Here is a 24826-nt window from a genome sequence, read left to right on the forward strand (position 1 = left end):
CTGGAAAGGCTTCAGCAATGAGTAAATTAATTACAGACACGGTTTATGTCACATCCGCCGGGAGCACGGAGGGAGCCCGGGGCTTTCGGTGCCCTGGCCCCGGGAGTGAAATCGGGATTGATGCAACTTTCCGCGGGATTTGGGAGCCGGGGTCGGTGCTGCCGTCGTGGTTTGCTCCAGCACGGTCTCCGGGGCTTTCACGGCTGGAAACCGAGGCGGGCTGAGATGCCTTTCCTTGCGCGTATCCGCAGAGGTGTCGCTGTGCTCGGGACCCCCGTGCCATGATCACATCCCGCAAAACCTGGGATCTGCGATCCGTGCCCTCCGCGAGAGCCGCCTGGAAGACGAAGGACCTTTCCCCAGACAGTGAGTACGGCGCGGTGGCTCGTCCTTTTCCCTTGGGGCTCAGCCTGCCGCGCTCACACCCTTGCTCACGCTTGGGGAAGGAGAGGCCGGGAACAGGCCAGCCTGCATTTTTCACATTTCTTTCCGGATGAAGCTCCGGATTTGAGAAACGGAGACTCGGAAGCGGGCACAAAGCAGTAGGCAGCCGGGGGGTGAGCAGGGAAGGCTGTCTCCATCTCCCTCCTGGTCCTTCCGAGCGGGAAGCTTAGGGAGAAGGATTAAAATTTAACATGTAAGAAAGAAAAGGGGACGATACACATGGCAGGGAAGATGCGGGGCCTTCGCTTCTCCCCGGCCTCGGCTCCTTGGAAGGGCTCCTTATCTCTCCCCGGTGCACAGACCCCATAGGTGAGTTTAGTCGAGGGCTTTTCTCCGTGGCGCTGAGCTGTTTTGCAGGCAGGCGGGCGACTGCTTGCCCCAACCTGCAGCCGCTTGTCAGGAAACAGCCCTTCCCACCTCCCTCACCGGTGGTGCCGGGTGGGTTTCGGCAAAGGGGGAGGCTGAACCCCCCCATTTGGGCTTTTTTTGCTGTTGGTTTCAGTGTTTGCCATCCCTATGTGCTGGCAGCTGCTTATGTGGGCGCTGCTTCTTCCCTGGCATTTGGGCTAGCCCAGCTGAATGCTGGTTGGCATCAAAGCCTCTGAAAATGGGGTTTTTCAGCGCTTCCTCTGCCTGGCGGCTGCCGCTGCCCATGCCGGGGAACTCATTGCCTTTTATCTGGGCGTTCGCCAGCGCTTTGGAAATGCTTGATTTTCATGGCGCGCGCGAAATGTTATGGCTAATTACAGGCTGGGAAGAAGTCCAGAGCAATGGACTGACTTTGTCGGGGCACATCTCCCTCCAGATGCTGCTTCCGCCTCTGGCCCAAGCGCCTCCGGATGATTTTAGGGAAAAAACTGCATTAGTGAGGTTTTATTTGTGGGTTGTTGATTTTTTTCCCTGCCTGCCAGAGAAGCCATTTGGCTGCCCACGGTGGTGGCAGCACTTATGGTAGGCGGATGGGAAGGGGGCAGAGGGTCCCCAGGCAGGTCCTGTTAGGACGTAGCCCTTGCCAGCCGCTTTTCCTGTGGCAGAGGAGGACACAACCATGGGAAATAGCTCCTGGAGATGCCGTTTTCCTTCTGCAGCTCAGGAGGGCAGGGAACTGCTGCCCTGTCTGCTTTCAGGTTTGGCTGCGTGACAAATAAAGGAAATATTTGGGGGCAGTGGAGGGAGGTGATGCCGGCAGGGTCCGTCCGTCCGGTTTTGGTGATGCAAGCCGGCTTTGGCAGCTTTTCCGAGATAGGATCGCGGGAAACGGAGTGGCTTCGCAAGGGGCAGGGGTGGGATGTCCTCAGTGGGGGGATGGATCTGGTCCTGCAGAGGACAGACAGATGCTACACCCTGAATTCTCATTACTACTCGTTGGCAACCAGTCTCCGCCCCCCGAAGGGCTAATTTTTCTAATTAACATTTTTAATAAAACTCATGCACCGTCTCTGCTGCACCAACGCAGTGGCGGCAGCGAGGAGGAGGAGGTGGGTTTGCTAAGCGAGGCCGAAGGCTGTGTCTATCCTGGGCTCTCGAGTTGATCCAGTGATGCTTTTCGCTCCGTCTCAGCCCGTGGGCAGGACACGCTCGTCAGTGGGAGCGGAGCGGACGCGTCTCCCCAGGTTCCTCTGCTGCCTGCGCTGGTTCACCCTAAAATCCTCAGCGTGAGCTGGCCGGACGCTGCAAAGCCCCACGGGCTCTGCCTGGCTCTCCAGGTGAGAAGCGCTGAGCCGGTCGCCGCTCGGGTGGGGAGGGCGTTTTTGGGGTGGTGGGAAGGCTGCCCCACACCCTGCTGGGCCATCCCTCGGTGGGAGCTGGCTGGTCCCCCCGTCACCGCAGCAGGTTTTCTCCTTGAGCCCGGCGCCGCGTGCCTCGAGCAGAGCTGCTGCCTGGGTGGGGAGGGAAGAGCGTCTCCGGAAAGTCAGAAGGCATCAAGAAGTGCCGGGGAACAGCCCAGAATAAGATTTTCTGGGTCACTTCTGGGTCATGTAGGCAGGAGAGCTCAAGGCAGAACGGTGATAAGAAAATGCAGCGCCGTGAGATGTTTGCCAGCGGGATGGAGGAGGAGGAGGAGGAAGGCTACTGTGGCCGGGGACAGTGTCAGGACACCATGTACTGGTGTTGCTGCCACCAGTTCATTCTGGGCTTCGGGCAAATCATTTAAATTCCCCTTCTTTGAAAAGAAGGAAAACACCTTCTTATCTCACACCAGCCTTGATGAATTCCCTCCGGCAAAACCCTCCCGGAGTCTCAAATGTAGAGGCACCGGGGACACGCAGCTTCTCCAGGAGGATGCTGCCACCTCCTCCTTCCAAATTGCTCTCAGAAATATTTGGCATGTACCGAGTATTCGCCCCTCTGCCGGGATGAGGTGAGTTTCCCTGGCATCACTGGCCCCTGGGGCGATGCCACGGGCTCTGAGATAAGACATAAATAAGAAAAGGCACTTTTGAGCGGGGCAGGGAGCAATTCTGCGAGCTCAGCCGATCAGCAGCTCAGCTTGCTGAAAGCATCCATGCCTTAGCGCTTTTTTAAATGGTGATAAAACATTTCTTTTTTTCCCCTGCAAGCCAGTGATAGATACGATAGATACAGAAATTTGGGACCTTCTCTATATTCCTTTCCCTCCTTCCAGATTTTTTCTGTTTTTTTTGGAGCTATGCTCCATCCCATGGGGTATGGCATTACCTGAGCCACGGCTCACCAGCAAGCAACCTTATATTCAACCCTGCCTGCAAGCCAGGGTCTTTTTTTTTAAGGCCATAAAGAGAAAAATAGGTAATATCCAGTATAACTGCATGACCAAGCTGAGGGAAGGAGTTGTTTATGGAGAGAACTAAAAGCAACACGATAAATTCATCGCGGCAGCTTCCCAACACCGAAATCCCTCGGAGGAAGGGTTTCCCCAGGTCCCGCTGTCCTGTCCTCTGCGACCTCCTCCCTGCTCGCTCCTCCTGGCCAGCCCGGTGAAATGCCGGCTGCCGGCACCGTGTCCGCCACGGCGTGCACGGTCGCTGCATCTCAGCTCTCCGTCCTGTTTCTTCCCGTGGACACAGGCCCTGCGGGAGACGGCGGGCGCGCGGCGGGAGCAGAGCCGGCACCGGGCCCCGACAGCGGCCACGGAGGAGCCGCCGGCGTCCCCCCACGAGCCGGCAGCTGCCACGCCGGTGCAGGCAGCCTCCACCATGAACCTGGAGAAAGCAGGTGAGGGGGAAGCCGGGATGCGGCAGCGGGTGCTCAGGAGGAGGGATGCGATGGGATGAGCACCGGGTACCTGCCGGCGGGTACCGGGGGACCTCTCCTCTTTCGGGGTGCACGTAGACATGCGGCTGCTCTCACTGGGGGGGATCGGGTCTCGGTGGAGATGAAACACCAGCCGGCTGTCGTGCGATGCCAGGCGACCGATGAATTATTTAACCGGGTGAACAGAGCCGGTGAGCGCCAGCAAACCCACGGCTCTTTTCTCCCTCTTAAGGAAAATGTAACGTTTGTGGAAACGCTTGCAGCGTGTGTGGCTGCGCCGGGGCAGGTGAATCCCCGTGGTTTTCCCTCTTTCTCTGTCAGGACCGAATTGTCAGGCTTGTCGGGGCGCGTCCCAGGAGCTGCTCCCGGCGTGGTCCCCGGCTGCATCCCCGAGCAGCTCCCGGCGCGGGACAGCTGGTGGGAAGGGGCAGGGATGCAGGAGGAAAGGAGTCTGCGTGGCGATGGTAACGGGGCAGAGCCGTGGAAACGGCTGCCTTTCCAAATGGATTTGGAAGCATTTTGGGAAACAGGAGGGTCAGCGTGCCACGTCTGCCGTGCTCAGACCCCCCGTCGCCAGCAGCGCGTCTGCCCAGTGGTAGCTGTAACGCAGGTCCGGCTGGCATCTTCTCTCCCAGGGATGCTCTTGCAGGAGGAAGGTGTTGGAGCAAGGAGGAGCCTGTTATCCCTGTGGGATCACACCTGCCCGGCAGTTTGACTTGCAACCGGGTGTCGTGGCTTTGAACCCGGCTCTGCCTTCGGTCCCAGCCCGGGATTAGCGTGGACGATGTGTGCAGACACGCGGTGTTTCCGCAGGAGCCCTGGTGCCTCCTGTAATCTTGTAATCCCTGCATGCTTCCCAAGGGGCGAGAGCTGGCGTTCTTTAGGAGTTTTGGGGTGGGTTTTGTGTGTGTTGGGTTTAAAGGGAACATCACAGTCCCCTGCCTGAGCTGGGCTGAGCTTTTGGCACAGAAAGAAAGAAAAGCCAGCGGCCGTTGGTGCTGTTTCAGGGTATCCAGCCCAAGGATAGACAAAATCCGGCGATCACTTCTGCAGACATTGCTGGATAAGTCCCATGGCACGCAGCCGACAGCAGAGCTGTGGTTTGGTCCCAGCTAAAACCAAACGGGGACTTTTGGTCCCGCTCTGCTGGCTCTTTAACTCCTTTTAAAGGTAGAAAGTCTGATTCATAGACAAAAGAAGTCTTGCTTCTTGTATTCAGGACATTTCCCGTAGAGCAGGCAGCATCTGCCCACAGGCAGCGAAGCAATTCCCAGCATCACCTCCTGCCTTTAAAACCTCAGGTTTCTGGTGGCAGCGGATGAAATCCACGGCAGGCAGGGAAGGGCGCCAGGCAGCCGGGATCCTGGCCGCCGGTTCGCCCGCCGCGGTGCTTCATCCCCACGTTGGGAATGAGTCAGGCCAGCTCATTTCTTCTTGGGAACTACCAAGTCATTTAGGGATTCATTTGGTAGGCTCTGATGTACGGCCAGGTTCGCTTCTGTCAGCACCGGTGGCTCTATTAACGCGCAGAAAACGATGTTTAAAATAATACTAGGAAGGTTAGAAAACCAAACGCGCAAGGATTAGGCAATATGGCCATTCAGGGTACCTGTATAATTTTAATTTGGCTTCCATTATATTTGTGTGTAATGATGCAGTCTTTAATAACGTGATCACATACTGGTTTTCCACCGGCACCTGCTCATTCAGAAAAAAGGATGCCGGGATGAATCAGAGCGCCGTGGTGAAGGCGGTTGTTATCTGACTGAGGCGGCAGCATCTCGGCGTGTGATGGGGCTGGGTCACGGCGCGGTGGCGTGGGCAGGCGCTCCGTGTTACGGCCTGGGATGCTCTGCTGGCATCGGCAGATCCCTTCGGCTCCCACCCCCCCACAGGGGCTCACCCGGCCGGACCCCCACCGCTAGCCCGACTGGCCGTGGTCGGCACTGTGGCGCTCAGGATGCACCTCCCGGCACGTCACGGCTCCCCGTGGGACTTCTGCACGTCTCGCTTCCCGCGGTCCCATCTCCACCGCAGCCCCCGGGGCCTCTTCCCATAGCTGCCATCCTGTTCCCCAGCGAGGCGGCCGGATCCTGACCAGCTCCATCGTTGCTCCCTCTGCAGGAGGGAGGCTCTGCGGTGGAAAACGTGCCAGCCTGCCGGCGGCCCGGCCCTTCCCGGTGATCCAGAAGGTGATGGCCTCCATGGCACATCTGCAGGAGGAGAAGCTGCGGCTGCAGGAGGAGCTGCTGGGGCTGCAGGAGAAGCTCGCTGCCCGGGAGAACGACGAGCTCTCCCGCTCCCTCCAGCTGCAAGGCCAGGTACGGCGGGGACAGGGGGACACGAGGGGGTCCGTCAGGATCTCCAGCTTCAGGCTGTGGCCGGAGCGCCGTGGCTTGCAGTTAGCGAGGGGCACGCTTGGACCGAGCGTAGGACCTCGATCGTGGAGCATCTCCTCCGCCCGGGTGCGAGGGGGGGGCAATCTGGGAGCTGGGTGCTCCTGAGCACCGTGGCCACCCCACCGGCTTCGGCTGCGCCTCCCTCGGGGCGCTTGCAGCCCCCTGACTGGCGTTACGGTGACACCGCGGTAACGCCGGCGAGGACGCCTGGCTCCTTGGACGTGAGGCGGCTGGGAGGGCTTTGGGCATCGGGGTTGCAGCCCTGCGGCAATCGTGCATCCTGGCAGCGCAGAACGCCGCTGCAGGGTAAGCTCGTTAGACCGACCCAGCAGATTCATTTTAGTGACTTTAGAGTCAGGAGATGGAAAGTGAATGTGAAGGCACAGAGCTCTCGGCCGAAAGGGAAAGCGTTTTGGCCGCCGTGACCAGAACCTCCCCAAAAACCATCTCCTGCGCCGGTGCGGCCGCATCCTCGGTGCGAGGACCTGGGTCGTCCCAGGGAGATTGAAATTCCGGCTGCTCGTAAAAGGATTTGCATGTGGCTGTTGTGGAAGCTGTTGCAGTCAGGTTCTGCTTGTTCCACGGGTGTCAAAAAGGCGGAGGTAATTGTCCTGCATTTGCTTGGCATGCTCTGCATGACACAAGCGTGAGCGCCGGCAGGATCCGGCCCTGCGCCGGCCAGTCCGGCAGCAAGCGCAGCCGACGCCGGCTGGAGCGAAGCGCTGACCCAAACTTCCAAAGCTCGGGGATGGCCGGGCCACGGCTCGAGCCGGACCCGGCTGCCAAGGAGTCCTTGTCGCCTCCGGAGAGCAGGGTGCAGCTGGAGATGCCCCAGCAGGTAGGCGATGGAGGTGCATCGGCATTTACGGGCGCCGCTGGCTCGGGGAGCGGTGGGCAGGCTCTGGCGTGCGCGTTGGCCGGCTGGGGTGGCGGCTTCCCCGTAACAAGCCGTGACTCTCTTTTCTCAGTCCCTCCCCTCTTTTAAAAATACTTTAAAAAATACCTCAGTAATCTACCTTACTGAATATGGAAACGGGATTTTCCCACTGAAGCGCGAGGCTGGCGCGCTCGCCGGGCGCTCAGCCCCCCAGCCGGAGCGGAGGAGCCCCGCTGCGGGGCGAGGGGGGGTTCCCGACGCCGGCAGGGAGCAGCCGCCTTCCCCAGCTCGTGGCCGTAAGCGTTTGGAACTCGCCCGTGGAACCCCCGGCCGTGCCCTGCCGAGCGTGCGGGGCCGCACAGGAGGTGCTCGCCTGCCGTCTCTGCAAGGGCATGGCTTAATAACTTACCGTCATTAATTACAGCACCATGTCAGCACATCTGCATTTCTTATTAATCAACAGTTCCTAAATTATGGTCCACGGAGGCCCGGTTGCTTAGTAAAAGCTGGTTATTGGGATGGGGCAATAGCCTGCTGCGTCCCGGCGAGGGGTTTGGCGGTGCGGCGGCTTCCAGGCGCGGGGAAACCGGGAGCTGGGCTGGGATCTGGGCGATGGTGGTGAAGCGCGCGGCCAGGTCCGGCTCTCTCCGGGGTAAGTTTTGGGGAGGCGGCGATGCTTGCCCAGCAGCCATCAGTTTTCGGGCACGGGGACAAGGCACGGAGCAGGCGGCAACCCCCATAAAAACACAACCCACGAGACTGCTGGCTTCGCCAAGCACTCACCGCCGCCATTAATTTGAATAACTGCATATTTTTTTGGGACCTTTACTGGTCCCTGCACAAAAAAATTGGAGGATTTATGAAATCCACCTGGTTTTGCAGGGAGGGCAGCCTGGTCCCCATGGGATGGGCAGATGCCCGGATAGGGGTGACTGGGGAGCATCCTCCCATCGGACTCGGACATACGGACTTCTCAAAGAGCTCCTGCTCCCTCTTTCCCCCAAGAGAATTTTCCTAGAAAGAAAAATAGAGAAGGCAAAGCGAAGCTGTGTCGCAAGGGCAGGACGAGGCACTTCTGGTTCTTTAAACACAATTATGGATAGGTTTGTTTTTTTCCTTCTGCAAAGATGATGCTATTTTTTTTTTAATAATGGTTTCTGCTAATGCATAACATGGGCAAATTATACCCATGGTTGAACAAGGTCGAAGCAAGCCTTTCATTAACGCTCGTTTTAATCGGCTCATGTGAATCAGGCGCTCAGAGCAAGGTGGAAAATTAAGGCATAACGAAGGTGTGAGCCAGACTGGACGTTGGCGGCTGGGGTGGCACCGCGGGGTCTCCTCCGAAAGCTGCCGAGATGCCTCCTGGATAACCTTGCCTGTGTTGACAGGTTGAAACTCTGACGGCGAAGCTCCTGGAGCAGGCGCAGGAGATCGGCCGGCTGCGCTCGGAGCTGGTGAGCTGCCACCGGGCTTGGGCTGAGCCACCCTTGCCCCAAGGGACGCCGGAGCTGCGGGTCCCCGAGGAGGAAGGGGGCACGTGGGGAGGGCGTAGAAGGATTAAAACCTCCCCAGGGTCGCAGTTTGGACCCTGCGAGCCCAGAGAGAGACGTTGAGGGATGAAAGTTTGTGGGATTTTCTGTCCAACGCAGTGTCCTGGGGCGCAGCCGGCAAAGGCTCCCCGGGAGGTGAAAGCCCCTCTGGGGGCCGGGGCTCCCCGGGGACAGCAGCCAGGGGCTCCCTGAGTGCGGCAGGCTCGGGGCTCCCCGGGCTGCGGCAGGCTTCCATCCCCTCCCGTCGGCAGGGCGGCACGGACGCGGAGAAGCACCGGGACCTGCTGGCGGCCGAGAACGAGCGTTTGCGGCAGGAGATGAAGGCGTGCGAGGGGGAGCTGCGGGAGCTGCGGCGGCAGCAGCAGGCACCGTGCCGGGATTGCACCCACCTTCAGGTGAGTCGGCGGTGGTGGCAGCGGTGGCGGCAGGGTGACAGGCACCCATGGGTGACGGGGACCCATGGGTGACGCAGCCTCGGCTGTGCTGTTTTGGGGCCAGGAGAACGCCGGGCTGCAGGAGCGGCTGTCCCAGCTGCAGCGGGAGGCGGAGGAGATGCGGGCCAAGCTGGCGGAGCTGGACCTGGAGGTGCAGCAGAAGACGAACCGCTTGGCCGAGGTGGAGCTGCGGCTCAAGGACTCCCTGGCCGAGAGAGCCGAGGAGGAGGAGCGGCTCAGCCGGCGGCTGCGGGACAGCCAGGAGACCATCGCCAGCCTCAAGTCCCAGCCCCAGCAGATAAAGGTGAGCGCCACGGGGCTCTCCATCTCTCCTGGCTGGGCAAGGGGAGCTGGGCTGGGTGCTTAGCGGTGCCCAGTAAGTGCCCTGCAAGTGCCACCCATCCCTCTGCCCTGAGCACATCATCGCAGCACCATGATTTTGTAAATTAGCCCCCCCCCGGGGCAACACCGGCTCCATCCCGGGCCCCTCGGGTGCTGCTTCCCCAGTACACCCCATCTCTGGGTGCTTTCCCCCCCAGTATATCATCAAGACGGTGGAGGTGGAGTCGGCCAAGGCGAAGCAAGCCCTGTGCGAGAGCCAGTCCCGAAACCAGTACCTGCAGGAGCAGGTGGGGATGCAGAGGCAGGTGCTGAAGGAGATGGAGCAGCAGCTGCAGAGCTCCCAAAAGACGGCGGCTCAGCTCCGAGCTCAGGTCCGAGCACAAGGGGGGTAAAACCCGCCCGGCTCCACCGCGGTTCCGCCTGCCTGGTGCTCGCCGGGTGATGCGGTGCAGCAGCGGGTGGTCACCGGCTCAGCGTTACCCCCCTGCTCCTCTCCCAGATCATGATGTACGAGGCCGAGCTGGAGCGAGCCCACGGGCAGATGCTGGAGGAGATGCAGGCCATGGAGGAGGAGAAGAACCGCGCCATCGAAGAAGCGTTTTCCCGCGCCCAAGTGGAGATGAAGGCGGTGCACGAAAACCTGGCGGGTGAGGAGGGGGTGGGGGGCTCGCAGGGTCGCCCGGCTGGTGTTGGGGGGGTTGTGCTGCCTGCCCCTTACCCCGCCTCGGTCCTGCAGGCGTCCGGACCAACCTGCTGACGCTGCAGCCGGCGCTGCGCACCCTCACCCATGACTACAACAGCCTGAAGCGTCAGGTCCGCGACTTCCCCCTGCTCCTCCAGGAGACCCTGCGGAGCGCCAGGGCCGAGGTGAGCCCCCCGCCACCACCACCCCGGCTCTTCCCCGTGCGGGGTGGGGATGCTGGGGAGGGTCGCTGAGCTGTTGCTCTCCATCCCCCCCCCAGATCAGCCAGGCCATCGAGGATGTGCACAGCACCAACCGGGAGCTGCTGCGCAAGTACCGGCGGGAGCTGCAGCTCCGCAAGAAGTGTCACAATGAGCTGGTGCGGCTGAAAGGTGCGCGGGGGGGTGGCAGATCCCATCACGGGAGAGTACGTCCCGGGGGGGGGGCAGGACGGACAGGAGAGCATCACCCTGCTGCACCCCGGCACCATGGCTTGGGTGCGCCGCATCCCCATGAGGTGCTCGGGTCAGCGATGGGACGCTTCGCTCGGCAGCGGGGTACAGTGTTCACCCCGCCCGGTGTTTGACGGTGACCGGGGGTGGCAGCGGGATGCGCCGGGGCTGATGCCATCTCTGCATCCCCCCACCCAAGGAAACATCCGTGTTTTCGGGCGAGTCCGCCCCATCACGAAGGAGGACGGCGAGGGCCCAGAGGCAGCCAATGCGGTGACCTTCGACGCCGATGACGACGCCGTCCTGCACCTCCTGCACAAGGGGAAGCAGGTGTCCTTCGAGCTGGATAAGGTCTTCCCCCCGCAAGCGTCCCAGGAGGAGGTGGGTGCTGCCGTCCTGCGGGGATGCAAACGCTGCTGGTGTGAGGGGGGGACGCAGCCGCCTTCTCCTGACGCTCCCCGGTCCCCCCCAGGTGTTTCAGGAGGTTCAAGCCCTGGTCACCTCCTGCATCGACGGCTACAACGTCTGCATCTTCGCCTACGGGCAGACGGGGGCAGGAAAAACCTACACGATGGAGGTGAATTTGCCTGGCTTTGCTTCCCTCTTCTTCCTCGGCTTCCCATCCCGTGGTGCTGTCTCGGCACCCTCCCTAAACCAGGCTGGTGGCCAGCTCGGGCCCGGGGTGCACCAGTGATGGTCGCTGCTGCTGCCAAGGGGTTTGTGCAGTCCTCCGTCACATCCCCCTGGGATTTGGTCCTGCTCAGAAAAAAATGCAGAATAAAATGCAAGAGAGTGGGTTTTTTCCCCCCATTTCTCACCCCAATCCATCAGGGAACAGCGGCAAACCCAGGGATCAACCAGCGGGCGCTGCAGCTCCTCTTCTCCGAGGTGCGGGGCAAGGCGGCTGACTGGGACTACGCCATCAGCGTCAGCGCTGCTGAGATTTACAACGAGGCACTCAGGTACGGGGAGGGGGGAGAAGCTTTCTGGTGGGGCGAGCGGAGCCGCCGGGGTGCCAGCATCGGTGGGCATCACCCCACGCTGCTCTCCTCCCTGTCCCACCAGCCCAGCCTTGGCTGCACAGCTTGTTCCCAGGGCCTTGGGCGCTGGATTTGGCTGTGCAAGGATTTATTTTTAATTTTTTTTCAGTGCACACTACCCTTTCAAAGCACTCTCCCTCGAGCTCCATTACTTTTCTGGGCTCCCAGCTCCTGCTCCCCCGGTCCTGATGCAGCAGCCGGGGCATCCCCCTCTCCTCCCTGCCCCCGCCTCCCTGGGTGTTATATTTAGAAATTACTAACTGGGAGCTGGGAGCATGAGAAATATTTTCCTCCCCTGCCCAGCCGCAGGCAGGAGGGGCCGGGAGGAGGCTGGGAGCGCATCCGTGTGGATAATGGGGACCGGGAATGGCAATAAAGAGCGGGGGTGGGAGCGGGCACATGGGGAGCCGGCGGGAGCCGGAGAGCCGAGGTCTATACGTAGGATGTGGAGCATCCCCGGGGGGAGAGGGCTGCTCTGGCAGCCTTGGCACGCAGCCCTGAGCCGCGGCGGGGGTGCCGTGCCAGAGGGGAGCTGGCATCCGTCATCCCCCCGGGGTGGGGATGGTGACGGGTGCCCCTTCGCCCAGGGACTTGCTGGGGAAGGAGCCGCAGGAGAAGCTGGAGATCAAGCTGTGCCCCGACGGCAGCGGGCAGCTCTACGTGCCCGGGCTGACCGAGTTCAGGGTGCAGAGCGTGGAGGACATCAACAAGGTGCGGGGAGATGGAGGGCGGCGGGAGCGGGAGGGTGGCACTGGGGGCGCGATGAATTGGGGGAGGGTGGGGGTGGGGAGCGGGGGTGGGGCGCGCTCTCTGGTGCATGACCCCCAGATTTGGGAGTATTTCTGAAGCACCGAGGAGCGACAGAGCCCAAAATAGGTCCCCGGGTGACTGTCAGTGTCCCACGGAGTGAGCCTCGGGGGGTTAAAAATAAAAGCGTGGGGCCCGGGTGGCTCCCGGGGGATTAGCAGGATGGCGGCTGTCACCACGGTGCCCTGCCTGTCACCCTCTGCCTTCAGTGCGTCACCCAGGCTGAGACCTGACAATGGTCATCACCCCGATGGACCAGGCACCTCGTGGGGGGCTGTCACTTGGGTTACGTCCCCAGGGGGTCCCTGGGTCATGGGGGGGTTGTGGCGGGTTTGGGGCGGGCTGGCCTCACCCCCCCACCTCCCCGGGCTTCCCCCAGGTCTTCGAGTTTGGCCACGTCAACCGGGCGACAGAATGCACCAACCTGAACGAGCACAGCTCCCGCTCCCATGCCCTCCTCATCGTCACCGTCCGCGGCCTCGACCGCAGCACGGGGCTCCGCACCACAGGTGGGTGCCACGCAGCAAGCCTCTCACCGGGGCGTCTGGGCTGCGGCATCCCCAGGGTGCACGGGGCTGGGGGCTAACGCCGGCCGGGGGGGGGTTTGGCTGTGTCCCCCCAGGGAAGCTGAACTTGGTGGACCTGGCGGGATCGGAGCGGGTCGGGCGGTCGGGCGCGGAGGGCAGCCGGCTCCGCGAGGCGCAGCACATCAACAAGTCCCTCTCGGCGCTGGGCGACGTCATTTACGCCCTGCGGTCCCGGCAGGGCCACGTGCCCTTCCGCAACTCCAAGCTGACCTACCTGCTGCAGGACTCGCTCAGCGGCGACAGCAAGACCCTCATGATGGTGCAGGTAGGAGCCGGGCAGCCGGCGCCCGTCGGCATCCCTGCCGCCGGTTGGCGCAGCTTTTGGCATGGGTTTGGTCCCTGCTTGCCCCGGTGCTGGGGCGGGCGGGAGGGATGCGGGAGGCAGAAGCTGGGCTGGGACCAGGGGACTGGGCTTGCACACGGGGACATCATCTGGTCTGCAGCCGCGATGCCAGGGGCAGCTCTGTCCCCGTCTCTGCACCCCAGACGAGGATGAGGGATGGGGGGATGAACCCGGGGGTCCACGATCCTGCCCTCCCCGCCTGTACATGGATGCCGTCCCTATGGGCACGATGTCCTTGCATGTTGGCATCTCCCCAGCCCCTCTCTCGCTGGGAGGAGGATTTTATGCTCCGGCAACTCCTCCATCCCTGCCCTGTGGCCCACCCCCGGCTGCCTGCGCCTGCACCGAGCCCCTCGGGGGGTGCCCGAGCCCCTGCCACCTGCTGCAGCTTTTCCCGGCTGTCCCTCGCGCTGGGGCGGTTGGTGACAGGGGATCCGGCTGGCTCAGACGCTGGCCCCGGGCGCGGATGGACGGGGCTATCCTGGGAGCAGCGGGTTAATAATAGCACCAGCGTGTTTGCTGGGGTGGGGGAGCCCTGGGGGTGTGCAGGCAGCCGGCAGGGTGACTTTCTGCCTGCTCCTGCCTGACTGCAGGTCTCCCCCGCCGAGAAAAACACCAGCGAGACGCTGTGCTCCCTGAAGTTTGCTGAGAGGGTTCGCTCCGTGGAGCTGGGTCCTGTCTCCCGCAAGGCTGAGCTGGCCTCCTGGCCCAGCCAGGAGCAGCTGGAGGTAACCGAGGGGCCGCCGGTGCCCTTCCTCTTCCCCCTCACCCCAGGGGGTCCCCCTGTTTCGCCCCCACGCGTGGTCCCCAGGGCTGTTTGCTGTTGGGTGTCCCCCGGAGCCGCCTCCGTTGGGGAGCATCACCCAGCGGGATGTGGGCTTCCCCAGGCAGCGGCCCCCAGCCCATGCTGACACCTCGGCTCTTCCAAGCCCTGTTTTGCAGCAGCCCCATGGTACCCCCAGAGCTGCTTTTTGGGCACTGCTACCCAGGCAGGCACGATCTGCCCATGAGCCCCGTCCCTTCCCTCCGGGGACTGGCGTGGGCTCACCCTGGGGCCGTGCCCCTTCTCCCCGCAGGGTGACTCGCTGGGGACCACAGCACCCTCGGGCCGGGGCCACGCGTCCCCCAGCCCGGGGCAGCTCTCCGGCCGTGCTGCCTCCATCCGCAGGAAGCTCCAGACCTCAGGTGGGTGGTGGGGCACCGTGGCCCTGCTCTGCACCCCGGTGCCCAGCCGGCATCTCTCCATCAGAGGAGGCTCCCGCCGCCAGCCCTGGCAGGCAAAGCCTGCGCAGGGGAGCTGGCTGATTTGTAATCAGCTCACTAACTAATGGCTAATTAGCCATCGGGAGCTGGGTAGCACTTCCCCAAAAGCGCCCTGGTGCAAAGGCACTGCTGGCAGCGCGGGGTGCACGGGGGAGCGATGCTGCAGGGCAGCGGCAGTGCCCCCGGGTTGAACCTCTCTCCCTTTCGATTTCAGCCTGAATTAGGGGCAGCTGCGGCTGCCAGGTGAGTGCCTGCGGCCGGGAGCCGGTGGAGGGCTCTGCTTCGGCCCCGCTTCCCGGGCAGGGGTGCCGGGCTGTGCCGCTCGCGGGGACGCTCGCGGGGATGCTTGCAGTACCAGCTCAACGCAGCGCCCGCTGAAATGGTGCTGGATGGGGCTGGGGCAGTGACGGCTGTGCCCCCGGCCCGGTGTGACCCACGTGTGTCTCCCCACCAGGGAAGCTGAGGCCGGTCCCTGTGTGACCAGTGCCAGCCCCGGCACCAAACCCGCTGCAGGACCCAGCCCCTCATGGTGCTACAGAGAGCCGGCTGCTGGCAGACACGAAGGCTTCGGTGCCATTCCCTCGCCCACCAGGACCCGCAACCAGAGGGTGACAGCACCTCGCGCCATGAGCAGCACGGGGCCGGGGTCTCCCAGCAGCTGGACCCCCATCTTAGGCTGGGGGACAGCAGCGCTGGGCAGGGATCTGCCCCCTCGGACACTCAGCTCTGTGACTTTTTATTTTTGCTGGACGGACGTTTTTAGCCAGAACGGTGCTCCCTCCGTCTCTCCAGCTTTGTTTTTACAACAATAGAGGTATCTGGCTGGAGGGGGGAGCCAGGAGGGCCCCTGGACACGTCTCTGCTACCCCCATGGGACCAGCCTGGCCGCGGCTCCCCCAAGACTGCGTCCAGGCAGCTGCCCGATTCTTTCAGAGCAGCGCTTCCTCCATTTTAAGCCAGAAAAAATCCCAGCAGCTCCCTTCCCCGTAGGTTTCTCAAGCCCTGTTGTTGCATGAAGGTGCCCCGGTGCCGTGCATGAGCCGAGCTGCCGTTCATCGTGGTGCCGGTGCTGCCAGGGCCCCGCACCGGCCGCCCCGTCACAGAGGGAGAGCGGTTGCAGGGCTGCCCGTATTGCACAGCACCAGGGTGGATTTAGCAGACTCAGATGAAGCTATTGTAAAGTTATTTACCAGTCGTCTTGTCAAGAGAGATCACACTGTGGTCGAGATGAAAGTGTTTGAAATATTTATACCCTGTTTACATGGTCTTGGAATGGAAAACAAGTGGAAAATGAACAAAAAATCCAATCCTCCAGCCCAAAAGCCTGTTGGCTTATGTGTCGGGACAGCGGCTGGCAGGGACATCGGAGGAGACAGCACTGCCTCCTGCACCTCTCAGCACCCACCCATGGGTACGCTTCCTCCCGCTGCAAATAACCGACTGGATGCACTGATGGCTCCTTCCCACCGCAGCCCTCTCTTCTCACTCTTCCACAGCGTATTCTATTTAAAAAAAAAAAAAGGGAAAAATAAATTTAGCCTTTTGTAAGATTAGATGTTTCTATGTATTTTAATAATTAAAAAAAAATCCTGTTTTGTAACAAAACTTATTTTAAATAAACTGTTAAAGCCAGTCCTCCTGTGCTGCTGTTATTTCCTTGCAGCGGGTTTGAGCCCTGCTCCAGGCGGGTTCTCCCTCCCGCACCGCTTGTGCAGCATCTCCCCCCCAGCTGGAAAAGCCCATTAAATGCCTCCTCTTGAATTTTTAATTTTTAAACCCTGGCTGCACAGCCCCCCAGATTGCAGCTCTCAGGCTCCCTTAATTAGCCAGAGATTGAGTTGTTAAGCCCTAAGTAAGCCCCAGTGCTGCAGCGTCTTGCTCCATCTCGTGCTTCTCCCAGCTCTGCGGGCGGTTCGGGGCTGGAGGCAGGCAGAGCCTTTTCACACCTGGGTCGGCTCCAGGCACGGGATTATTGCCAGAGAGCCCCCGGGTGAGGAAGCCAGCGGCTGCAGTGGGGGCAGGAGACACACCATGAGCTCCCTGGTGCTCAAAGCAGGCAGCATCTTCAGCCCCGGTCACGTTGTCCTGTCCACGCTGCCAGGGCCGCCTGCTGCGTGAGCCACCTCCTCCGGAGCCACGGAGCAGAGCAGGATGCGCCCCTTCACTCCTATCAGCGAGGTAGGGGTTGGCTTTAGCTTTCCTGCCGACCCCACGTCTCCTACACCCCCCCCCCCAGCGCCTGGCTCAAGAGCTCACAGAAGAGCACGTAGGCGAAGCACTGAACACCCGTGGGCCGCTACGCCAAGATCTGCCAGAGAGCAGGCGGGGAGAAGAGATCTGCGTCGGGCCAGGGAAAGGACAAGCCACAAGCGATGACTTTGCTCTTTGGGCTGGGAACTGCCCAGCAGAGTGAAACCTGCCCCAGGGTTTCAGCCAGCCAGCTGGCGAGCCCCGTCTCTCCCACTGGCTCACCACAGCCTCCCAGCAGGAAGGGTGAGAATGGCCGGCTTCCCCGTGGGACACGCAGGGAACAGAGCCCTGCTTTCCCTGGACGCTCCCAGCCAGGAGCTGTGCCAAGGTGAACAATACTTCAAGACATTCAGGCATTTAACACAACTTTTTTAAAAAAAGTTACAAATCTTTTAATAAAATTCATTATAAGTTACAGTTTCCCGGAGAACAGGCTCCAGTGTATAAAACGGGAGACAGGCTGGGAGGAGCAGGGGAAGCACCAACAGGAACCTCTTTCCCTACAGGAAAGAAGAAAGAGGGACAGAAAGGTTCTGACAGACATTTATTGGAAAAAAAAAAAAAACCTCTAAAAGTGGTCCAGCGGATGTAGAAAGACATTAGTCCATGTCCCTCTGTTCCTCCACCCTCCCAAATCCTTACCCCCAAAGGCAAACACGTATGACAAGTCCTGTTTAAGTCACATATTTTAACAGATCCAGGTATTCCTCGGTTCCCAGCAACAGTCTGAAGATATTAATCTTCTGTGGCCCAGGGTGCCAGCAGGGATATTTAAGAAGCCAAGAGACAGCCTCCTCTCGTACGGGTCCTTGATACTACACCAGGCGGGGTGGCACGGAGTCCTGGCTCACGTTTGACGAAGCAAGCCAAAGGGGCCGGTCCCACATGGCAGCTGAAGAAGTCCCTTCTGCAGGGAAAGGGCACTCCACCCCACAGCAGGCTTTTGTGGGGCGGACACTGCACAAAGAGAGCGGGGCCAGCCGGCCCCAGCCCACAGAAGCCAAGCGACAAGAACCGACAGCACACAGGGGTGAAGGAGGGGTGGCAGCAGGTTGGGAGCCCTCCCGGCAGGGAAAGAGACAGAGCAGCCGAGAGCTTGATGCCGAGATGAAGAGCTGACATGAAGCTGCTTCCCTACAGGGGCTTTGCGGGGCCCTCCGCCAGCCAGGTCCTCTCACACAGCACAGGCATCTCTCCACTTGGGTCCTCCATCCAGCCCGTAAGGCAATGGGGCTGGGCAGGCGACCAGCAGAGACTCCACTTCCCTACCGTGCTGGGGGGGAGGAGAAGATGGACACACGGAGAGAGGTGAAATCCAGCCAGATCAAGAGCAGAGGGGAGCTTGGCCACCTGTGTTTGCACGTGAGGAGGCGGAGGCTGTCACTCCAGGACAGCCATGAGGAGATGCAGTTCCCGAAAGGCACTACCATGGCGGCCGCTGAGCCCAGACTTGTTCTTGACGATGTTGCTGATGTTTTTCAGCTGCTTGTAGCACAGCTTGCATTTATGGAGCCTGCAAAAAACAGACAGCAGAAGCAGCTGAGGATTCATGCTGTGTAAGAGATGTGCTTGTTCCCGTAGTGCCAAAGATGCAACTCAAGCAGGAGAGAAAACACAAGCCCTGCAAATGGCCTGGAAGAGGCTGAAATGTGAGCACGGCTCTGCAGAAACATCATGTATTCAGCCCACGTCCTGATGACACAGGAGAATGGCATCCACATAAGGGCTCTTTCACTCCTCCTTTCCCCTTTGGCAGTAAAGTCCAGGGAGGAAGGAGGTGCTGGTTTTTGGAGGGCCAATTCTCAGAGCAGAGCTATCCTCTGCAGGAACTGGAAATCCAGGGCCCAGCTGACAACTCATGTGTCTTGCGAGGTAGAGGGTGAAGCCACAGAGTGGTTTTACTCCTGACATACTCACACTTTGTTTAGACATGACTCAATATACAGCGACAGAGGGAAAGGCAGTCCTTGGTCTTTTTCTCAGAGCAGGAGGGTTTGGTGTTTGCAGACAAAAGGAAAGGCAAGCCCAGTCTAGTATCAAAGCCTCGATGGCGAGGAGCAAAGCTCAGCCAGGAGAAAGGCTGGTTCAAAAAGGGAGCAAGTGGAGGTGAGTAAGTGCCTCACCTTTCCTCTCTGGTGATGTCCACTCCGACAGAAGGTGGTGCAGCAAGGATGTCTGTGATCAGTGGCAGGAATCTCTGGAGAATGAGTTTCAGGGAGGTGCAGCCAGTCTGCACGTAACTGAAAGACAAACAGATCAGGTCCCACTTGAACTTCATTCCTTTCCGCCCAGCACAAAGCCCTCACTCACATCCACTCACTACTGGATCCCACTGGGAGGGGAAATCTACTCAAATCCCCCCCACACCTGTAATCTGCTAAGGCAAGCAACAGCCAAGTACCAACACGGTCTTGGTTTGAGTCAAGACTGACAAAGTGAGCCCTTTCAAAAGGTCCTGGCGTACACCCTGCTAAGTGGGACCTTTCTGCTCAAGAGCAGAGATGACCTGCCAAGGGGGCTTGGCAGGTGCCTCTCTTCCAGTGGGAAGGAAGGGCAGGAACTCCAACTTAAGAGAGAGGCTGCATTTTTTTGCCACCTAACGATGAGGTTCAAAGCAATCTTCCAAGCAACCTCAAGGCTGTTGCGGGACTTTATTCCCCTTGTCCCAAGTCAACAGTTTCATTCCCATCAGTCCACAGAGCCTTGTTCTACATCAGTTTGACCCCTCCTGGCTGCCAGAGCTGCCTTCAGTCCGACACACCTACGCCAAATCTCAATATCCCAGCTCTCCTTGCCCATGCATACTTTCCATATCTTTTCCCACACACACGTGGCAACTCCATTGCTCTTTTCCAGGCGTATCGGCATTATACTGTATCTGTTGTGATTTTTCAGAATTTTCTTTCAGCTGCAAAATACCTAGTGGAGCTCTCCTACGAATATCCACACCTTGTCCCCCAAGCACACCATGTTCGTGGGGCCTCACCTTTCATATTTACTTTGGAGTAGTTTCTCTATCTGCGGCAGGACTATAGTACACAAATCCAGCTTCCAGAGAGACCTGAAAAGAAAAGGACACATTCTGAGACCAGAGACTGAGGCTTTACAAGGCTGAGTTGACACAAATAATGCTTTCCGGCAAAAAAGCCCAGGCAGCGGCACTCCAGTTTACTGAGCAAGTTCACTGACTCCCCCTTGTGATAGAAAGTGGCAGGTTCTGACATATTTTATTGACTCAGCAGAATCACTTTATGAAGCCCTAAGACTTCGATTTTCCTTGCGCGACATCATTTGCCTACAGAAAAGGCCCCGTACAACTCCAGCAGTTACTGGCACTGCAGACTTGAAGATCTGACTACGAGCACACGCATTTCACGCTGCCGTGGCCCACTGGACACGAGGCAAATAGAACGCAGCATCCCAACGCCCAGCCAGTGGCTCTCGGGTATCCCAGCGGCTGCCCCCACCCAGGACTCACGCTTTTTGGTTGACAATATTCAAGAGGTCCACGACAACAGACAGATCATTGATCGCCACTGCGGAGTCCACAGAGTTCTGAGAGAGAAGAGGAAGAAGAAGTTGTCTATGGCAAAGCTCAAACTGGCTAGACTAAAGCAATTAATATCAAGTGCCGCTTTTCAAAAATAAGGTGGACGAAACGTGGAGTTGGCTAAGGAAGAGAAGATAACTCTCGCATGAGAAAGTTTTCTCCATGTTTCTTTGTGACCATTCAACCGCAGGTGGGACACAGCAACGTTCTGCGGTGCACCCCTGGGGACAAAAGCAGTGAGACCCTGCATTTTGTGTAAGAGGCAGAATCGGCCCCAGACAAGCCAAAAGAGCTGCTCAGTTGCTCCCCTCATGAACCTCAGGTATCTCCGCATCCTTGCCTTGATGTCACCGGTGCTCCATACAGCCCGCACGGTGTCCAGATTCTTGTGGCGGCTGGTGAGTACCACACACATGGTCTCGTGGCCTTTCCTGATCTGGGACATGGCTTCCTCGTCCACGAGCTCAGTCTGGCTTTGGTTTTTCACAGCCTGAAAGTACAGACAGCAATGGAGGAGCAGTACCAGAGCAGGATGGCATGGAAGGGTAGGAGCTTTCTCCGGCCTAGGTGAGAGCTAATTTTGGTGTACAGAGGGTTAGGAAACACTGACTTCCTTGCAGATTATTTTATAAACATTTTGAAATGGAAATGCTCAATTTGTTCCAGTTTCAGCTACTTCTCTTTTGCCTCTTCTGCTGCAATAATCACAAACGCATTTGAAGCTTTGGAAAAACTCTCAGAACTGAAAAAAGTGAATTAAAAGTAAGCTTTCAAAACTAGTATGTTTTGACGAAGAAATGTTTTCATGCAGACCCTGTTTTTTTAATCTGAAATCAACAAATTTTTTTCACAAATTATTAGACTCTCAATGATTCCTGCCCACACCATGCTGGAATCTCTCTTCCTCTGCTCACATTTAGAGTTTGGGATCATGAGGATGCTCAGTCCTTCTCCCTTTTTGGGACAGGGAATACCCTCCTGAGCGAGGCCAAGAGGCCTCCAAGAAGCAAGAGGGAAAGACTCTTGAAATAATTATCTATGTGTAATGGCAGACACCAATTTTCTAAATGAATCACTGTCTAGCATGTGGAATTGTTCAGTCTCATCCCTCGCTCTCTCTTTGCTAACACATTCTTCATGAGCATGGATCAACACTGCTGTGTTTGCATCAGCCTGCTGCCAATCGCAATGGGGGCTGGGTCCAGCAACCCCGAGGTGCTAATTCCACAGGAACTGCAAGTCAAAGCAGTTGGGAGGCAGGAGAGTAAGCTGGCAGGGGAAGCAGCAAGTGAGCAGAGGGAGAGCAGGCAGTAACATGTTCTCATTCAGTACTGAGGACCGCAGGCCGCAGAAAGCACCTAAAACACTCTTCTGCACCTCAGAGTGACGCCCCTTTCTGATGCCACCCAACACAGACACCGGCTGGAAACTTTTGTCCAGAGACACTTACTGGCAGAAAGTCAGAGGCCTTCAGGCCAATGGGCTCATTCCTGGCTGCAGGAATCACCGACGGCTCTGTTCTGGTCAAAGGAGTTGAGGAGGCTATCGGTGGCCTCTGAATCGGATCAGGCTGCAGGAAAAATTGGGATAAAAGCTCTAGCAGCAACAATCTGGCCCTAGTCTGATGTCCTTTTTTCCTGACCCGCTTTCCTCTCACAGCAGGGTCCTAATGCAGAAGCAGTCTCCAATTTGCTAGCCTGGTTTAAGAGGCAATAAAGTATCTCTCAGGTACATGCCACGATGCAATTAAGGTTTGCGAAGAACACAGAGATGCCCCAGCAGAAGTGCCAAGTGCTGTCGTGATCAGCATTGAAAATCAGGGCAATGGGCTGCGGCCAGCCTGAAGGCGAAGAGAGAATTCTAAAGCAGCCAGTATAGTGTGTCCTGGCCCACTGGCTGCTTGCGATTTTGGCTACAGAATAGCCTCAGTTCAAGCACTTGCAGAAATCTAGCACTTGGTTCTCTTCAGAGTGCCCCAATTTTGAGATGCAAGGAGAAACACCACTGCAAGTGCGAGAAGAGAACAAAAGCAATAGAGCCATCGCCTGTTGGGGGCTTGGCCTTTGATTCTAGTGCTCAGGCAAGACACATGGCAGGACAAAGACTGGAGCTGCACTTTTACTGCTCTTCAGTAAAGGAATCAGCTTGATTAGAAACTGTAAAGTCTCCAGCGCTCATATATCTTTCACAGTGGGAGCGTGAACAGCTATTAACAGATCACACAGTACGTACAAGTTCTTGCTTTGGCAATGGGGTCTGGACATCCGCAGCTTGGCTGGACTTCGCTGCTTCCTTTGCAGTTACAGGCTCTAGCAAGGTGGAAAGAAATGGGAAAGCAGAAACTGATTACTCCTTTCAAGAGAAGCTGGAGCAAAGGCTCTGCACAGCTAGACTACAAGTAGTACGTTTCTGCAGACATGCAGCTCTCCCTCTTTTGAGGGTCATTAACCCCATTCCCACCAAGGGGTCATTTTCATACTCACCATCCTCAGGAGGGGCTGGAAAGGGCTCGTTGTTCCGAGGAGGAGTTCGACCTACAGAAAGAAAGGAAAAAAAAAAATATGAAGGCGCATCCAAGGCTACAGATTAGTGATAGGTCAACTTTGGAGCTGGGAGATCTCCACAGATCAGGGCAACCAGTGACACAGCAAGCAGAGTTATCTCCTTCAGACCTTGACGCTATTGTTGAGCTTAGCAAAGGCTTTCAGCCTTCACGGATGGGAGGGACAAAACTGACCCATGTAGTTCTTCTTGCTGCTGTAGAGGTGTGAAGCACAAGAAAAGGCACTGTCACAACAAATGGTATTAGAAAAAATTCACCTCCCACTAAATTGATTTACGTAAGTAAATCAAAATAATGATCATCAATTCCTTAGAAAGGGTATCTCATTTTTCTCATTTACATAAAAATGAGATACAGGCATTGCACTATGCCTCCTAAACAACAATCTCTGCTTTAAAAAAAAAATTTGCCTTTACTTCTTTAATGGAGGCTGCTGATTTTATACATATCAAAATTCTAAGTTAATAAAGATCCCATAACACAGTAGTCCCTACCTAATCAGGACAGAAACGCAGCATGCTTACATGAAGCTCTGGATTCTGAGCCAGGCTTTGACCACACACATCACTGTACCCTAGTAAAGGTGCCACCTTCCAGCAGCTCACCAACATGATCTGTGGTTCATAGTCCAAGCACAGAATATTAAATAAAAGTTTTCTAAACCCTCCCAGTCACAGGTGAAGCCTCTATTATAGTAAGCCAAAGCTCACTTCTACTGAACCAGTTTAGTGCCTACAGCTCTAATCCAAACAACACTCAAAAGCACAATAAACCCTGGTACTGACAGATAGAGTTCTTGGGCTGGAAGATCTCTTTGTAATCCTCTGGGTTCTGGATCTCGGCCTTTGATTCCTTCTCATCCCGGTCATCTTCACTGCTGGGACTGCGCCTCTCGCTCTCTGAGTTGTGCTTCACTCTGCTGTGGAAAAAGAGATGCTGTCAAGAACAAGTCATATGGACTCTGTCAGAGACAGCGAGAGCACTAAGCTCCTTGTACATTTCCTTAAAATCTTGAAACTCAACAGGCCAGCAGATTGCCTCACCTTTGTGGCTTGCTGCAGCTAGTTGAGGGCCTGTCATAGATGCGGCGAAGGGAGGACCCCGTGGGGGTAGGTGGCACAAGAGGCTCATCGTCCCTGATCAGCCCATGGGGAATGGAACCCGACTTTGTGACTCTGCTGAGATCCACAACGAAGGAAGAGACTGTGCTTTGCGCAAAGGAAACTCCTATCTGCAGGGGCAAAAAATCAAGGTAATTCGCCAGGGAGCAGGGTGCACGCCAGCCTTTTTGAGAACAGGCATGACGGAGTGACTCTGAGCAACCATGCTTGAGAATTTCTCAGTTCAGTGCTTTGGCTTTTTCAATTTGAAGCTGCCAATGTTTTATGAAAGGCTAAGATAAAACTTTTGCCAAGCATAGTTTCTAAATACTGGTCAAACTAAGCCTCAGTTCTTTCCTCCAGAAGCCAAAGAGAGATGAAGTGGAGCACGAGGCTGCTGAAAGCAAAAGCACACAAGCTCTGTTTAAGTACTGGGCACATTGCAAGCCCTGGCCACTTACAGTCAGACATAAGCTTAGAGGTCAGAAGGCCTGCAAGGAGGCAGAAGGATTTTATCTCGTGTTTCGCAGCCGCCTCCCCGGCTCCTCAGGAGCAGTGGCTTACCAGCTGGTTGTTGCAGATAGATAAGTCGGCTACTTTTCCCCAGTTCACCAAGACCACATCAAAACAGCGCTCTGGCTCCCAGCCGTACACACGCAGCGAATCCTGGAAGCCACTATACAAGCAGCAGCCATCTGGGTTGAAGAGCACACACCTGGGAGGAAGGCAGGTGGAGAGTTAGGCACAGCTTCCCAACCTTGCTCAGTCCCACAAGGACCCCAGGGCTGTATCCCTGACTTCACGGAACACTTCCAGCCCCGTTTCTAACAATGAACCTACTGATCTGGTGTTCACCTGTGCAATCTGGTGGGCCCGTGAAATACCTCCAGCAACCCAGACTTCTCC

At 57.8% G+C, this 24826-nt stretch overlaps 2 protein-coding genes across 7 annotated transcripts in view; one reads left to right on the forward strand and one right to left on the reverse strand.

Annotated features, from left to right (window-relative positions):
- Window positions 1–20: 20 nt before the first annotated feature.
- On the forward strand, window positions 21–16088 carry KIFC3 (kinesin family member C3). The gene is made up of 20 exons (XM_075160765.1): window positions 21–366; window positions 2005–2150; window positions 3492–3639; window positions 5803–5999; window positions 8346–8411; window positions 8759–8902; window positions 9006–9245; window positions 9481–9654; window positions 9783–9930; window positions 10020–10150; window positions 10246–10357; window positions 10617–10798; window positions 10890–10994; window positions 11249–11379; window positions 12045–12168; window positions 12644–12773; window positions 12887–13116; window positions 13788–13922; window positions 14271–14379; window positions 14912–16088. Exons 1-20 carry the CDS (start codon window positions 282–284, stop codon window positions 14935–14937), a joined length of 2763 nt encoding a protein of 920 aa, XP_075016866.1. The 5' UTR covers window positions 21–281; the 3' UTR covers window positions 14938–16088.
- KATNB1 (katanin regulatory subunit B1) overlaps window positions 15686–24826 on the reverse strand; it is a 19737-nt gene continuing 10596 nt past the window's right edge. For 2 of the 6 annotated variants that reach the window (XM_075160759.1, XM_075160763.1), the window contains exons 10-20: window positions 24485–24635; window positions 23864–24051; window positions 23606–23739; window positions 22741–22791; window positions 22490–22566; window positions 21708–21827; window positions 20598–20747; window positions 20186–20262; window positions 19694–19768; window positions 18831–18947; window positions 17075–18220 (exon numbers count right to left, since the gene is read on the reverse strand). In XM_075160759.1, the coding sequence (XP_075016860.1) occupies window positions 18088–18220; window positions 18831–18947; window positions 19694–19768; window positions 20186–20262; window positions 20598–20747; window positions 21708–21827; window positions 22490–22566; window positions 22741–22791; window positions 23606–23739; window positions 23864–24051; window positions 24485–24635 (1273 nt within the window). In that variant the 3' untranslated portion in view covers window positions 17075–18087. The other 4 variants (XM_075160761.1, XM_075160760.1, XM_075160762.1 and 1 more) reach the window with 4 other exon arrangements.

This window comes from Calonectris borealis, chromosome 12 (genome assembly GCF_964195595.1).
Source record: "Calonectris borealis chromosome 12, bCalBor7.hap1.2, whole genome shotgun sequence".
NCBI lineage: Eukaryota > Metazoa > Chordata > Aves > Procellariiformes > Procellariidae > Calonectris > Calonectris borealis.